The sequence below is a fragment of the Hemicordylus capensis genome, chromosome 5, assembly GCF_027244095.1.
Source record: "Hemicordylus capensis ecotype Gifberg chromosome 5, rHemCap1.1.pri, whole genome shotgun sequence".
NCBI lineage: Eukaryota > Metazoa > Chordata > Lepidosauria > Squamata > Cordylidae > Hemicordylus > Hemicordylus capensis.
Window position 1 is genome coordinate 150,650,684 of NC_069661.1, and position 14,678 is coordinate 150,665,361.

At 40.9% G+C, this 14,678-nt stretch overlaps 1 protein-coding gene across 7 annotated transcripts in view; it reads right to left on the reverse strand.

The window, feature by feature from the left end:
• Positions 1-4,987: 4,987 nt before the first annotated feature.
• ORC5 (origin recognition complex subunit 5) overlaps positions 4,988-14,678 on the reverse strand; it is a 145,757-nt gene continuing 136,066 nt past the window's right edge. For all 7 annotated transcript variants that reach the window (XM_053257299.1, XM_053257298.1, XM_053257295.1 and 4 more), the window contains 3 exons: positions 13,922-14,034; positions 8,816-8,892; positions 4,988-5,230 (listed from right to left, as the gene is read on the reverse strand). In XM_053257299.1, the coding sequence (XP_053113274.1) occupies positions 8,847-8,892; positions 13,922-14,034 (159 nt within the window). In that variant the 3' untranslated portion in view covers positions 4,988-5,230; positions 8,816-8,846. The remainder of the gene's footprint in view (positions 5,231-8,815; positions 8,893-13,921; positions 14,035-14,678) is intronic.

Sequence of the window (14,678 nt, forward strand, 5' to 3'; positions counted from 1 at the left end):
CTCACTCGCCTTTAAGGAAAAAGTAATCCAGATCTTCCCCAACATATCCTCTGAAACTCTGCAACGACGACAGATTAGAGCAGGCCTGCTCAATTTAGGCTCCCCAGCTGTTTTGGAACTACAACTCCCATAATCCCCAATAGCCAGGGATTATGGGAGTTGTAGGTCAACATCTGCAGGAAGACTGAAGTTGAGCAGCCCTGGATTAGAGCAATTATGGAGGCTCTAACAGCAGTATAGACATACTATCATTGGGGGTTTCCTTTTAAAATGATGGTGCAGCACAAAGGCTCTATGCTTTTTGCAAAAAATACAGAGGAGGGATACATCTCCTTTGTCTGGAGGGTATGGATCCTCCATGATATTTATTAAGAAAAAGGAGACTTGGAGGCTGTTAGAAGACAATGCCAGAGCACACAAACTTGATTGTATTGTGAACTTCTGTGCCTTCTCTATTCCCAAGTACTTGGTGAATTTGGTATCTTTCAAAATAGCTTTACCTTTAAGAAAGGACTAGGGGGTAAATGTTGATCTTTAAACTGTAATGATTTGAGGTACTTCCAAAGTATGGGGAGTAGCCATCTTCACCCCTAACTTCCCCTTCATAGTTTTGGCCACTACAAGAGACCTTGTTGATACTTATTTGTAAAAGGAATAGCAAATAGGATGCTTGACTGTTATTAGCCACACTCACTATGCCATTTTTGGGGTGTTTCAGAATACTATTTAAACTTAGCCTTTCAGCCATTTCATTCCCTTAGCCTGTTTGGAAGAGAAATGCTGGCTACATTCCAGGCACATTTTCTGGTAAGGCGTCTCCCTAGGTGCCTGTCAGGTCATTTGTAAATGACTGCAGGGGACTGAAGGAAATGCCCCTCTCTGATTGCATTAGAGCACAGGCAGAGAGAGAGGCAGAAGAGACCCAATTAAAGTTGAAAATAGGCAAAAGGAAAAGGAATGCAAGCCCTCTTCCACTCCAATAAGCTCAAGGTTGTGCCAACCTTTTAACCTTGTTTTCTCCTTCCTGTTATCAGTTAAGCAAATATATACCAGAATGTGTGATATGCCCTCCTTCGAAAACCTATTCAGGTGATTGCCTTGGAGATAACTCTTTTCACAAAACATCCTTTGTCTATGGAAGTATAGGGGAAGCCACCTGCCTTAACCTAAGCAATAACCAATAATCATGCCTTATCAGAAGTGAGAATTCCTGAAATAGGAACTTCCTGAAGGAGACCATCTACCAGTCTCCTCTAACCGTCAGTCAATACCTCAGGGTATGTTTTTGTCTATAAAAATCCCCTTCAAACATGGGATCACACTTGTCAGTGCCTTTGCCTCTTGCATTCACCACACTTGCCTTTGGACACTGCAGCCCATACTGCCCAGGTACACCCCAATGCTTGAGCTTCCTGGAGAGGATTCCCACAGCTAGATTCAGGTAGCTGTGACAAATGCCTTCTCTCTCTCAAGCCTCTATCCTTCCTAGTACAGCAACTTGGTAAAGTCCATAGCCACCCAGTTTTTCATCTCCTGTACCCCCTTATCCCTCAATGCAATAACTCTCAAAGTCACATCTCCATTCTCTTTATTCCCCTTCCAGTGCATCTACACCACAGCCATAATCACACAGGACTTTTGTATATTTTCTTGCTGTTCATGGGTCTGCACCCATTTGATGCTAATTCCTCCTTTAAGCAAAGCATAGAAATGGACCATGGCAGTAAACACATGTCCAGCAGACCCTGGTAAAATCATTCACGTTGTGTCTTATAACTTCCTAATATTCACCAGTACCAGTTTCTGTTCTAAACACAGAGAAGGTTGAATTAATTAGGAATAGGCCACTGGCTGATAAGGGGAGATCTTAACTCTGTTCTGGACACACAGTGGGATAAATTACATGTCCCCAGAATAACTTCTATTAAACGTGATACTTTAGCAAGTTACTTCACAGTTATGACCTGGCAGATATTTTGAGTTGGGGGCGAGAAAGGAGAGAAATTCTATGCATTCTGTTCTGCAAGACACAGCATGTACTCTTGAATAGACCATATTCTAACTTCTCCCAGCTTGGCTCCTCCAATTAGTACAGTGGAAATAGATATCAAAATATGGCCAGAACTTTCAGGGGGCGGGGGGTTGTACACTGCTCTTTGAGGTACAAGATTGCAAAGGATTAGGCTGGAAGTTTACTATTTCCAAATTATTGAATTAGAAGTGGGGTGGATGACATAATCCTATGAGTGAATGATTTCAGCTTAACAACTACTGTGAGGTCGTCCCAAAGTAATCTGGGATGCTTTTAAAGCGATGATTCAGGTTAAGTGCATTAGCTTAACATCTCACATATGAAAAATACAAGAGTGTCTGAAAAACTGCAAAAATCTATACGCAAAATCTAAGAGTTTGAACAAGTCAAGTCAAGAAGCTGGTCAAGAAGATAAATATTTCTGGAAACCCATTCTACACAAAAGATAAAGTGTGCCATCGAGTCCGTGTCGACTCCTGGTGACCACAGAGCCCTGTGGTTGTCTTTAGTAGAAAGTAGTACTCTACCTGGATGACTCTGGGCCAGTCACTTCTCTCTCAGCCTAACCTACTTCACAGGGTTGTTGTGAAAGAGAAACTAAAGTATGTAGTACACCGCTCTGGGCTCCTTGGAGGAAGAGCGGGATATAAATGTAAAAAATAATAATAAATAATAATAAAATTTCCATGAAAGGGGAGCTGAGGCCAAGAAGTCCTTAGTTCGACAAATGGCTGCAAGGTTTGATGCAGGTAAAGTGAAACTCTGAAGACAACAGCCTTATCCTACTTAACTATATTGAAATCGGAAACCTGGAAGATTAACAGCATACTATTCTAAGCTTTATACTTCAGATGCACCTCTTCAACACAAAATCATAGGCTTCCTGAACTCATTCCTGCCTAAGCGACTTGCAAAAGACCACTCTGAGTTCAACCTAGAAATCCCTGGGGGTCTTGATAACTGCTACCACTGAAAGGTTAATGAAAAATAACTATACCAGAAAAACACGTCTGTAGTTCTTGTTTTACAGAATTAAGTCAGATTCACTCAAATGGAACATGTATAATTGATCCTGGTTACAGAGGATACAAGGTATTAAAATGATCATTCTATCCAGAGGTGTAGAGGGGTTGGAGGTGGTCCAGGGACAGACGGCTGTTCACTTACACAAACCATACCCCCTGCTGATGCAGGGGGCATTGCCAGCACTGGGAAGTGGAAACATGCAGCCCTTTGGTCCTCCTCAGCTGGCACTTCATTCGCTGGGCTGAGTGCTTTTTTCCTCTCTTTCGCTCCAAGCGAGGGAGAGAAAGTAAGTACCCAGCCACCAAACTAAGCGCTGGCTGGGAGTGGGTGAGGGGCCACTCTTCATGTTCCCAACCAGCAAACACTTTGTTCATTGGCTGGGTGTGGGTGGATTCATTGGGTGTGGGTTCACTGGCAAAGGGTGCTCTGGGGTACCTCCTGGCAAGGGGGTACCATGCTGGCCCCCAGAGACCCAGGAGTCCAGGGACACTTGCCCCCCTCCCTGTCCAGTGTATATATATTGCAAAGCCTCCTCCAGAACAGACTTGTCAGTAGCAAAAAAAATGCTGGACAAATCCTTATATACACTGGAGTAAAAACCCAGAATTGCATTGAATGCAATAAGACCCACTCAAAAAGAAGGGTTAACTACCCTTGATTTACCATTTTATTATGAGGTTCATCTGATTAATCCAATCCTTCAGATAACCAATGATTCTTGGATTGGTATTGAACAGAGTAATGCTGCAAGTCATTCACTGAAGGAAATAATCTGGCAGACTAGAAAGCACAGACCAATAGAGATTCAAAACAATCTGTTTCTCACTTCCATCCTCACTGTTTAGGATAGATGGCAGAAAGTATTGACTCCTCTCACCAATGCCAGGGGCTATCTTCCTGGGTTAGCACTATTTAATCTGGGACTTCACCCTGGATTTTTGCAGTCTTGCATCAAGCTAATATCTATAGTTTCTGTGAAATTATTGAAATGGGAAAACTGCTTTTCAAAGTGAATCATCTGATAAAGGACATGTAAATCCTGGTATGGATTTTTACAAGTTATGCTTTGTACTGGAAACTTACAATCAGTGATTAAAAGGCCTTGTATCAATTTTGAGAACCTTATTGTGCAAAGAACCTAAAACTCCAATAAATCAATCACTTTGATATAAGTGGCTAAGTTTAGAGTGCTAGAAATAGCTTTGTGGTAGGTTCTGAGGGTACTACCCCAAGGGAGCTACCTTGTGGGGGTTCCAGCTCCGAGGAGCTCTCCGTTTCTGGTTTAGTGTCAAATTCCAACGCTGGTACTGGTTCTGCCTCCTCATTATCTGACTCAGAATTATTAGTGTACGCAGTAATTGTGCCAGTCTGGGCTAAGACACTTCCTCCTTTTCTCAGTATTTATTTATCATACTTATACACCGCCTGATGTGTGTATCTCTGGGGAAATGTCACGTAAAATACTTCCTAGATGGTACTATATGCCAGCATCATTAGCCTGTACAATTCCCAAGTACTCATCTTTATGCTGGCATAATTGTGGCCTGAAAGGCTCTTATTTTCATATGTGGTGGGACTGCCCCAAAAGATGCCATGTGGGCACAAATGATACAATATATCAAGTCGATAACCAGGGTATCATTGCAAATGGATCATGTTATTAATTTACTTGAAATTCCTATTCAAGATTATTGTAATTACATAGCAAGTTAATAGAATTACCCTTAATGGCAGCTAAATTTATCGCCAAGGGTGGAACCAAGAAAAGACCAACTATCAAAGTGGTTTGATAAAATATGGGAGTTGATGATGGATAAAACTTCACCCTAAATTTAAGGGACAATGAATGCGCAATACAAGGATTACTTTGAGTGCTAGATACTGTATTTGAATTATTTAAATAATAAACTCTCATGCACAAGACCAGGATGTTATCAAGTTATTTTTATTTGGTAATATAATATTACATGGGTTTTGCTTAATATGGATGGATGGTGCAAACAGAATTTGCATAGTACGAGGTGCTTTATATCTCAGCTCTGTTCCCATTCTTCGTTTGCTGATATTTTTGGAGTTTCCGTTACTGGCTTTGTATAGAGATAAGATGATGTTTGCTCTTGTATTGTCAGGAACTATTCCTATCTTCCCTTCTATTTTTGTTTCTGTAGTTTCCTAGAAAAATGGAAACGTAGTTAACAAAACAAGCAAACAGAAGCAGAGTTGCATGTTATCTGTTACTGTTCTTCAAGTGGCTTTCTGTGCAGTTACACATAAGGGATCACAGTCCCTCAAACCCCCGAATCACAGCTCTTTCACTTTCCCCTCAACTTAAGTTTTTAAAGCTAATTGTCTCAACTGAGGGACAAGATAAGCATCTCACCCCGCAGAGTTTTCCCCATCCGTTCAGAAGCCAATATTCTAACCAGAGAGGTGCCTATAGAGAGGAAAGCAGGCAGGTGACTGCATGAAAAGCAGCTTGAACAATAAGGTGGGATTCTGTTCTTTATGGCTTTTTTGCGCAGAAGTCTTCTTTTCCCAGAGATTTTCCTTTCCTCCTTTTGGGGGTGGGGCAGTCTTTACTTTTAGCATATAGGAAAACACTTCTTTCCATTCAGAGAGAACACTAAGTAGATATCATCTTCTGGAGATGCCATCTTCCTCAAGTTGTATCTGCAGTAGAATATGAATCAATGCAGTAATATGTGGTATAAGTAGGAACAATCTTCCAGGCCACTGATTTGCCCGGAGATTCTATAGAGCAGGGATTCTCAACGTTGGGTCCCCAGATGTAATTGGACTTCAACTCCCATAATCCCCAGGCCCAGTGGTCTTTGGCTGGGGATTATGGGAGTTGAAGTCCAATTACATCTGGGGACCCAACGTTGAGAATCCCTGCTATAGAGGGCCAACATTAGCATTCAGCCATAAAGAATGAGCTGTCATGCCATTAGGTTTGATCACCTCCCTGACAGACATAATCCCTTGCCTATAACCACCATAGAGGTTGAAGTTCTGGAACCTAGAGAATACTATTCTCTAAGGAGGAGAGCTGGTCTTGTGGTAGCAAGCATGACTTGTCCCCATAGCTAAGCAGGGTCTGCCCTGGTTACATATGAATGCGAGATTTGATGTGTGAGCAATGCAAGATATTCCCCTCAGGGCATGGACTTGATGTGTGAGTACTGCAAGATAATCCCCTCAGGGCATGGAGCCGCTCTGGGAAAAAGCAGAAGGTTTCAAGTTCCCTCTCTGGCTTCTCCAAGATAGGGCTGAGAGAGATTCCTGCCTGCAACCTTGGAGAAGCCGCTGCCAGTCTGTGAAGACAATCCTGAGCTAGATAGACCAACGGTCTGACTCAGTATATGGCAGTTCCCTATGTTCCTATCCAAAAGAAACAAGAGTGTTCCAGTTTCCTGAACTGCTAGGCTTATTGACAGTCCATTTGGAGATGTCTACAAGATTTGCCAATAAATGTTCTTAGAACTAGCTTGGGAAAGAGATTTATGCCATGATGTCCCCTGAATAAGATGCTGTAGCAATCGCAGGTAAAGGTAAAGTATGCTGTTGAGTCAGTTTCGACTCCTGGTGATCAAAGAACTCTGTGGTTGTCTTTGGTAGAATACAGGAGGGGTTTACAATTGCCTCCTTCTGCGCAGTATGAGATTATGTATATCACTGCTGCCTGATATAGGTGTTTTTCCTAGTCTGGGAAACATACCAGCAGGGATTCGAACCAGCAACCTCTGGCTTGCTAGTCAAGTCACTTCCCCATTGTGCCATTAGGTAGCTCAGCAATGGCAGAGGGATCCTGAAAAGAATTATTCCTCCTGTCTTTTTGAGAGACAGGAATGTGTACACCTGATCCAAGCAATGATCGTTTCTAAATGCTCTGTCCCTCAACTCACCATCTAAGACCAATGTGACAATTTCTACTTCAGAATAGGATGGCTCATAGTAGTAGTATCCATCTCAGCCAAATGAGGTAATGCAGTATGGGATATTCCTATGACTTCCTGGAATTCCTCAAAAACCAGGGTTTTCACTTCTAGAAGAACTATCAAACATTTGCACCTCTGTTACACTTTTTAATTGGATCCAAGGTGTGGGAATCTCGGCTCTTTTTGAGGCCTTAAGCAACCTGCTTAGACACCAGGGTTGAGGATCCTGGGTCCATGTGGTCTCAAGTGGACTTGGAGCTGTGTGTGGATATAGGTGTCAATGATGGACCTGACCCTTAAGCAATGCCCTGGTCTTGGTAGTTTGAGAAAGCTTCTTAGGATCTAAGCTCAGGCAGGAAGCCCATCTGTGGGCTTTCCAAGATCAAACCTGATTCTGGGGTCTTAAGCACAACTAGAGTCACTTAATGGCACAATAGTTGGGAGGGAGTATGCATTTTTGAAGGCAGCTTTGGGAGAAGCTGTCTGTGATGAACAGTACCTTCCCCCAAACAGCAACTTACACAGAAGATTCCTTTCTTATCCTAGCCTCCTTAAACATAATAAACATTGGGCAGACTCCAGCATTACATCCTTCTCCATGGCAAGTCAGACACAAATAATGGCAGGGTGACTTTGCCCCTACAATTTGTGCCTTTGCTTAAGAGTCTCTGCTGTGCCATCAAACCCCAGAAGCAGAGTTTAGCTCTAAATACACAGAGGGCAAAAATGGTGATATGGACTCCAAGGAAAAAACTATTTAAAGAACACCACAGATTAAAAGGCAAGAGAAAATGTCCCAGCTCTCGAGAGAAGCATGAGGCATGAAAAAAGCACTGCACACACTGAAAAAGAAACTAAGTAGGTAAGATTCACATCCTGCCTCTTGACTTAGTCAACTGGCACCAAAAATATGAGTCAAGGGAAGAAGGTACTTTATGCTAAGGAACACTAAGGACCCCATTTGTGTGGCTGTAAAGAAGCTATAAAAGAGTAACTCTGGCAAGCCATGCTCATGTCTAAAGATATGCAGAATGATATGTTGTACTCCTCAAGATACTTGCATTGAGAAGAGCCATGTGTGGTCCCACCCTAGAAGTCATAGGCCTTCTCTCCTGGTTGGATATGCTTATTCGTCTTCTGATAGAACCTACAAGTGTATCTTTAGATAAGGCAGCATATTTGCCAAAGTGCATTGTCGTCTTTGAGCATAACGTAATGTGACAAGCAGCCATAAGAACTGAGTGATTAATGGATTTTTTAAAGAGCAGATTTTGATTGTTGATATTTACAAGTAAGTTGTGGCAATTAATCTACAAATAACTGGACAGGATCAAGGAACGAAAGATAAGAACCTACCAGCTTGGTTTTATGTTTAGTATATTTTTTTATTCCAATCTTTTAAACGATGGTCTTAGGACCAAGCTGGTTTGGCAAGCAATTGTAAAAGACTCCTGTGGAGAGGAAGTAAAAAGACTGGGCATATGAACAAGGCTGCTGCCATGTTCAAAGCACAAGGGATAGTTCATCACAGTGCAAAATGCAGTCCTTAGTAAAATGGGTTTCAGGCAATTTCAATGTTTAAGATAACATCATTAAGAGCAGAACAGATTGTGCTCAGACCCTGCTGTTTATAATTAACACATCCCTTCCAAATACTCCGGGGTCCCTTGTAAATAGTCCTCTGCTCAGATCCATCCAGACCAACTAGAGCATTTTCATCAGATCCCATGCTGGGCCAGCACCTGTTTTGGACAAATCCAGTAGAGCCCAAAGTCTCCTCTCCCTGGACAGCTAAAGTAGATAGAAGAACACAGCTTGCCTTAGTCGTCGTCACAGTGTCCATATGGCCTTCACAAAAAGTCATACAAGTACTTTATTATGTCAAAGTTCACAGTCCTGTAAACAAAAGCACACAGCACGTAAGTATAGTTACAGCCCTACTTTCTTTGGATTTGCAGTCTATCATAGAGTGGTTGGGTCTTGGGCTCTTATGATAAAATTGATACACCCATGGTAAAAAAAGTTTGCAGTGGAATTTGCAAACTTGCAATTCGGGCTTAAATGCTCTAATTCTTAAATACTAATGGTTGAATCACTGAGGTCTAGTTCACATGCTGACCTGCCTGGCAGTGCAGTTTGTGTGGGGAAGGAATGGGTGCACCCGCTGTCCTCTCCTATAAACATAATGTATCCTATGAGACAGGCACTCCACACGTAGGCTAGTGTACACCCAAACTAGATGGTGATTTCTCCTCTTCCCCAAAGAGAGCATGGTAGAAGACTGAGCAAACTGGATGTCTATGTGTTTGGGCTTCCAGACAGATCACCCGGATCACATGATCAGTTGTGTGTGTTCTAGAGGGCAGGAGCATGTGCCTATCCAACAGGACACACACCAAGCTGGGAATTCTATGAACTGGGCTCAACTTAAGCTTCCTAGATGCATCTGTTCACAAGACTCTAACATATTTAAAGTTCCTCATACTTAGCAGTTAAGCTGTAAAACAAAAGTTAGCTCAAGAATAAAACAACTTTTTAAAAAGCCTATAAAGATGGCACACTGTTTGGATATGCAAAGCAGCAATCTCGCCTGCTATTGAACATTCTGTCCCTCTTCCAAACCACCTGTTTCAGCATTATGTAGAGCAGAACTCCTACATCTGTACTCATTTGTAGTCTGCATTCTTCCAATTTTGACAGTTGTTGACCCAAGCTTTTTAACTAAACTTGAACAATCCAAGAATACTCAATAGAAGATTTGAGTGTATTTTTCTGCTTTGATGGAATGAAGAACGATATACCAGGGGAGTAAAAGAGAGAATTAATTTTCTTTCCCTTTCCAAACACATTCTGTTGTGTAGTATTAACATTCATACATAGAGGGTTCCTGTTTATATAAGTAACAAGAATGAAACATATTTAGAAATATGCCATGTTTCAAAAAGTATCCTAAGTTTCCATTTTAAAGACATATTGGATCTCTTATTGCCAATGTCCTTATCTTTAGCTCATGGCCCATTTTCTAAAATCCTTGTTTTTATATATCATTTCTAGGGAAGTATGTTACAGAGCACATGAAAACTTCAGATATTTTCCAGCTCCATAACCTGACATGCTTATGAAGTGTACTTAATCAGCCCTATATATATTTTAAAAATAAATGGCATATCATGGTTGATAAGCTGGATCTTAATTAGAGAGAAATTGTAAAACTGTGTTCTCTGGCAAACATTAAGTTTGCTGGACAGATAAAAACACAGTCAATCATTTGGCTTAATAAGTACCAACAATAGCCCATGTCAGAGCTTCTGTCCAATTAACTGATACAGGAATCCCAGCCATTAGCACTAGCATAGGAGGAATTTAAACCCAAATTGTGTAAGAGAGAAGAAAATGATTCTTCACAGTGACATTTTAAATCACAGCTGGAATAGCTTTACAAATTTTGAATTCTGAAGAGACATGAGTTGTAAAGGAAGGACTATCCTGTTTGTAATCTCTGATGGCTCATTCCTATAAGGTCACCACTTGAAGCTGAAATCGTCAGATACTGTTCAGTTTATTCTTCCTTTGGCAATCTGCCATGTCAACACAAGTTTACAACAGATAGAATGGGGCTTCAGAAAATCTTCTGATTTTCAAAGGAAGATGTGCATGTCCTACAACATTATAGGTGATAATGTGATCTCTGCTGCTGCTAAGAAATTCAGTCTCCCTTATTATAGGCCAGCTTTGAGTTTTCCTAAGAAGGACAGAAATCCAGTCCTGGTCTCTGCTGCTGCTGCTACTACAAAACTCAGTCTCCCTTATTATAGGCCAGTACAGTACTGAGTTTTTCTAAACCAGTTATTCCTAATGTCCTGATCACATATACAGTGTAGAATAAGTTCTCAATAGTACCACTCAGGAGTTACTGTACTTTCAATAGGACTTCAGTTGAATGTAGTCAGGATGTCAGCCAGTGATCTAAAGTCTCCAATATCCTTTCACCACAGACAAAGTATTTCTGCAGAGCAACTTTTCAACACTTTAGTGTTCATAGTTCAGAACTTTTAAAGCCATGAAAGTTCTTCTTAATGTGCAGTGCATCCAATTACACAATTTTCCTGTGCACAATTAGGTTTACACTAGGAAGAAAAACTGGAACTGCAAGTGATGAGCATGTATGTATGAACCAGCCCTTAGTGAGCTGGAAAATCATTTCTTGGTTAACCTCATTTATGCTGCGTTACTTGTATCAGTGAATACATAGGTTTCCTTTTTCTAAATCAAGAGCCAATGGATTTCTTTATGTTGCAACGCTCTTTTAAAACGTAGGAAGAAACTGCTTGTGAGGTGATGGTTTACTGAAAGCTTTAAAAAAACATAGCTAATAATTTTAACACAAGATGATTTGCCATAATACGTATTTGTGTCTTTTGCCCGTTCTTCTTTGTTTTGCTGCTTCCCCCTGCTTAGTTCACCAAGGGATGCCTGCTCTTTTTCATTATGCTTTCGATAATGCAACTGCATTCGCAACAATCTGATTACCAATTACCATCATCAGTTTTCATTTCTTTCAAGAAAATAAAAACCACCACCAATTCATGTCCCAAATGCCAATCAAAACGGCTGTAATTTTTTGGCTTCAAGACAGACGAGAAAATCCCACCATAGTGTAAGGACAATCCAAGGAGATCCCTACTTAATCAAGTACTTCTGAAGTACCCAAGAGAGGCAGTGTAAATATGATTAAATGTGCGGGAGAGAGAGCACATAAATATTTAACAGAACGTTTCTGAAATCCTTTGGGCTTCTGATTTAAAAACAAAACAAAACACCTAACTCTCAAAGTAATACAAACACATAATAAAGGAGATATTTGAGCATTTTTGTTAGACATTATGCAAATCCTGTTCTATAGTTTACCACAAATAAGTCAAGCCTATATTTAAAGGTTTTCCACTGGTGAACCCTAAACTTAAAATAAATCTTGGGATTCTTCTATGCACAATTTCTAATTTGCACAAAAGTTAATTTTGAAAGATGCAAATGATGCTCTTGTCTAAACCTTCCCAAAGAGAAATATTTACAGACTATTTAAAGACTTACAGACTTTAAGTATACACCTATAAAATGTCAAGTAGGAATGCTACAAACATGTACATCACACAGGTACACTTTTCAGGGACCCATGGTTGACTGTAGCTCTCTATAGAGTATGCACTTGTTAGCAAACCTAGCTTTGCTTCTGAGCAATGTATGAAATGGCCCTTAGGCCAGGATCAGGAGAATAAAACATTCTTTTGTCGACATCTCTCTCTTGCAATCTTTTAAAGAACCTAACACCACTTAGTCCTTCTCAACTGAAAAAAGTCTAAGTACATGCATATCCGTATGTTCAGATTCATTCCTTTGCCTTTTCTCTTTTCTATTCATCTCCACTTTCTGTTGTTTCCACCTTTCATTTTATACTGTAAGCTAAGTGAGGCAATGACCTGCCTTTTTTGTTTATGAAGCTTTGCAAAGTACTATGCTGTATGTATATATGGGGTGTGAGTTTGTGTGCATGTATAATATATTCATTCATTCATTCATTCTCTCTCTCTCTCTCTCACACACACACACACACACACACACACACACACACGAACAAACGGATGAACAAACAATACTATTATGGATAAATGAGGGATAGATTCTCGAGGGCAGCCCTGCACGACTAAGCCAGAAACAGACTACCAGTGGCTTGATAAATCTCCTGGTTTTGCTGCCTGCCTGGGGTTGGTCTCAGTAACGCCCCACCCCACCCTTAACCTATGACATAGTTTGAAGAAGTGTGAGGTAGAACTTTCCTTTCAGTAATCTGCTGCTGTGTTACCACATGGCAACCCCACAACCCTTGGTGGGGTGCCAATAGCTTGTATATTTGGGAAGTTTTACTTAAAAACATATTGTGCAAATGTAACCACTTATCAGAGGTCTCCCAGAAGGTGGTCTGTGAAAATGTATGGCTTTGGAGCATGTTTATCAGAGGACTTAGTAAATGGATGGTCAAATATGGACAGCATATTGTTTATTTACCAGAGACCAGAACGATAACCAGAAAACCAGATGTTCATTAGAAGTTTGTTCATCAGAATGTTATCTGAAGCCCCAAAATATGGACACTTGTTTGCCTCTGAAAAGGTGACCAGGCCTAAGGTAAGTTGGGCAGAATACACCTTCAGGCCAAGGAGTCCTGCCTTTGGCTGACTGTTGCCACAAACACTGCTCGACCTTGAAGCTGTGCACTCCATGGCCTGAGATCTTGATCCCTCAAGGAACACTGATGCCTATTAATTCTATCCAGATAGAGTAGTTAGATTCAGTCTGGGTACTGTTTCTAAGGTGAAACTGTTCTGTAAGAAAACCATGGTTTATACTTGTAATTTGCTTAAAGAGATAAGTGTTTAAAACTGTTTAAAAGATCAAGTTGCCTATTGGTAGGTTTTCCCTTTTCATAGCAAATGATCCCTAAAAAGCAGCAACTTTTGCTTGAGGAATAGAATCATGGCCTTCAAATCAGACAGGGACAGAGGAGTGGTCCATATTATGTCTGTGACCAAAGATCCGTAACAGATCCTGGTCCACACAAAAAGCAGGGAGTTGTCAAGTACCTAGAAAGCCACAATACACAAGCTGGTTGGTTTGCTTGGTAGGTCACAAGTTTTGCATGGCTGCTCTCCAGGTTACTGAGATAGAAGGTGACTACTATCTCTGTTTCACCGATTTGCTTGCAGCCACTTTTTCTCCATTCTTGGCCATACTAGGATGCACTTCTCTATGAAATGATGGAAGCCAGGAGCAAATGTCAAGTACAATATTGTACCTGATACCTAAATGTATTTTTCCCCACTACAGGAGTTTCTGTATATAGCACTGAAAAAACATTACAAAGGTTTACCTAGAAATTCCTCTGATGAAATCTAGAGACACATTGCATTTGTATCTTGGTCCGTTGAGCTGGTCATCGTGGCCTACCAAGGTTAAAAGCTGTAGCGTCACAAGGGAAGTGATCTAAAAGAAAGGAGAGACATTAATTGGTTTTACCTTCACCAGGGCAGCTGCCATTGTATCCTCAGCTTGACCACCTTCCTCGTGATTAGCCTGTTTACACACTGCCTCTCAGTTCCTCTGGACCGAACCAAGGTTGAAAATACAAAGATGGTGAAGAAAACCCACAAATAATTAAATTAACGTAATAAAATAAAAGCAACCTTAAGTGACTCAGCGGGAAAATGCTTGACTAACAAGCAGAAGGCTGCCAGTTCAAATCCCCGCTGGTACTACTGTATATTGGGCAGCAGCGATACAGGAAGATGTTGAAAGGCATCATCTCACACTGTGTGGGAGGAGGCAATGGTAAACCCCTCCTGTATTCTACCAAAGAAAACCACAGGGCTCTGTGGGCACCAGGAGTCAAAATTGACTTGATGGTACACTTTAAATAAAATTAAAAACTGGTTAAAACCATAAGGAGTGAAAAATTACAAGGTTCCAGCCCCTCTAAAGAAGAGGAAGTCAACCTACAGTCCAGGTTACACAAGTAAGAGTTTAAATCAGGTGCAGAATAGCAACTGTTCTACGTTTCCAAAAATAAAACACTAACAATTATGTACTAGAATGCATACTGTATACGTAAAGAGGTCAACATATGTAAC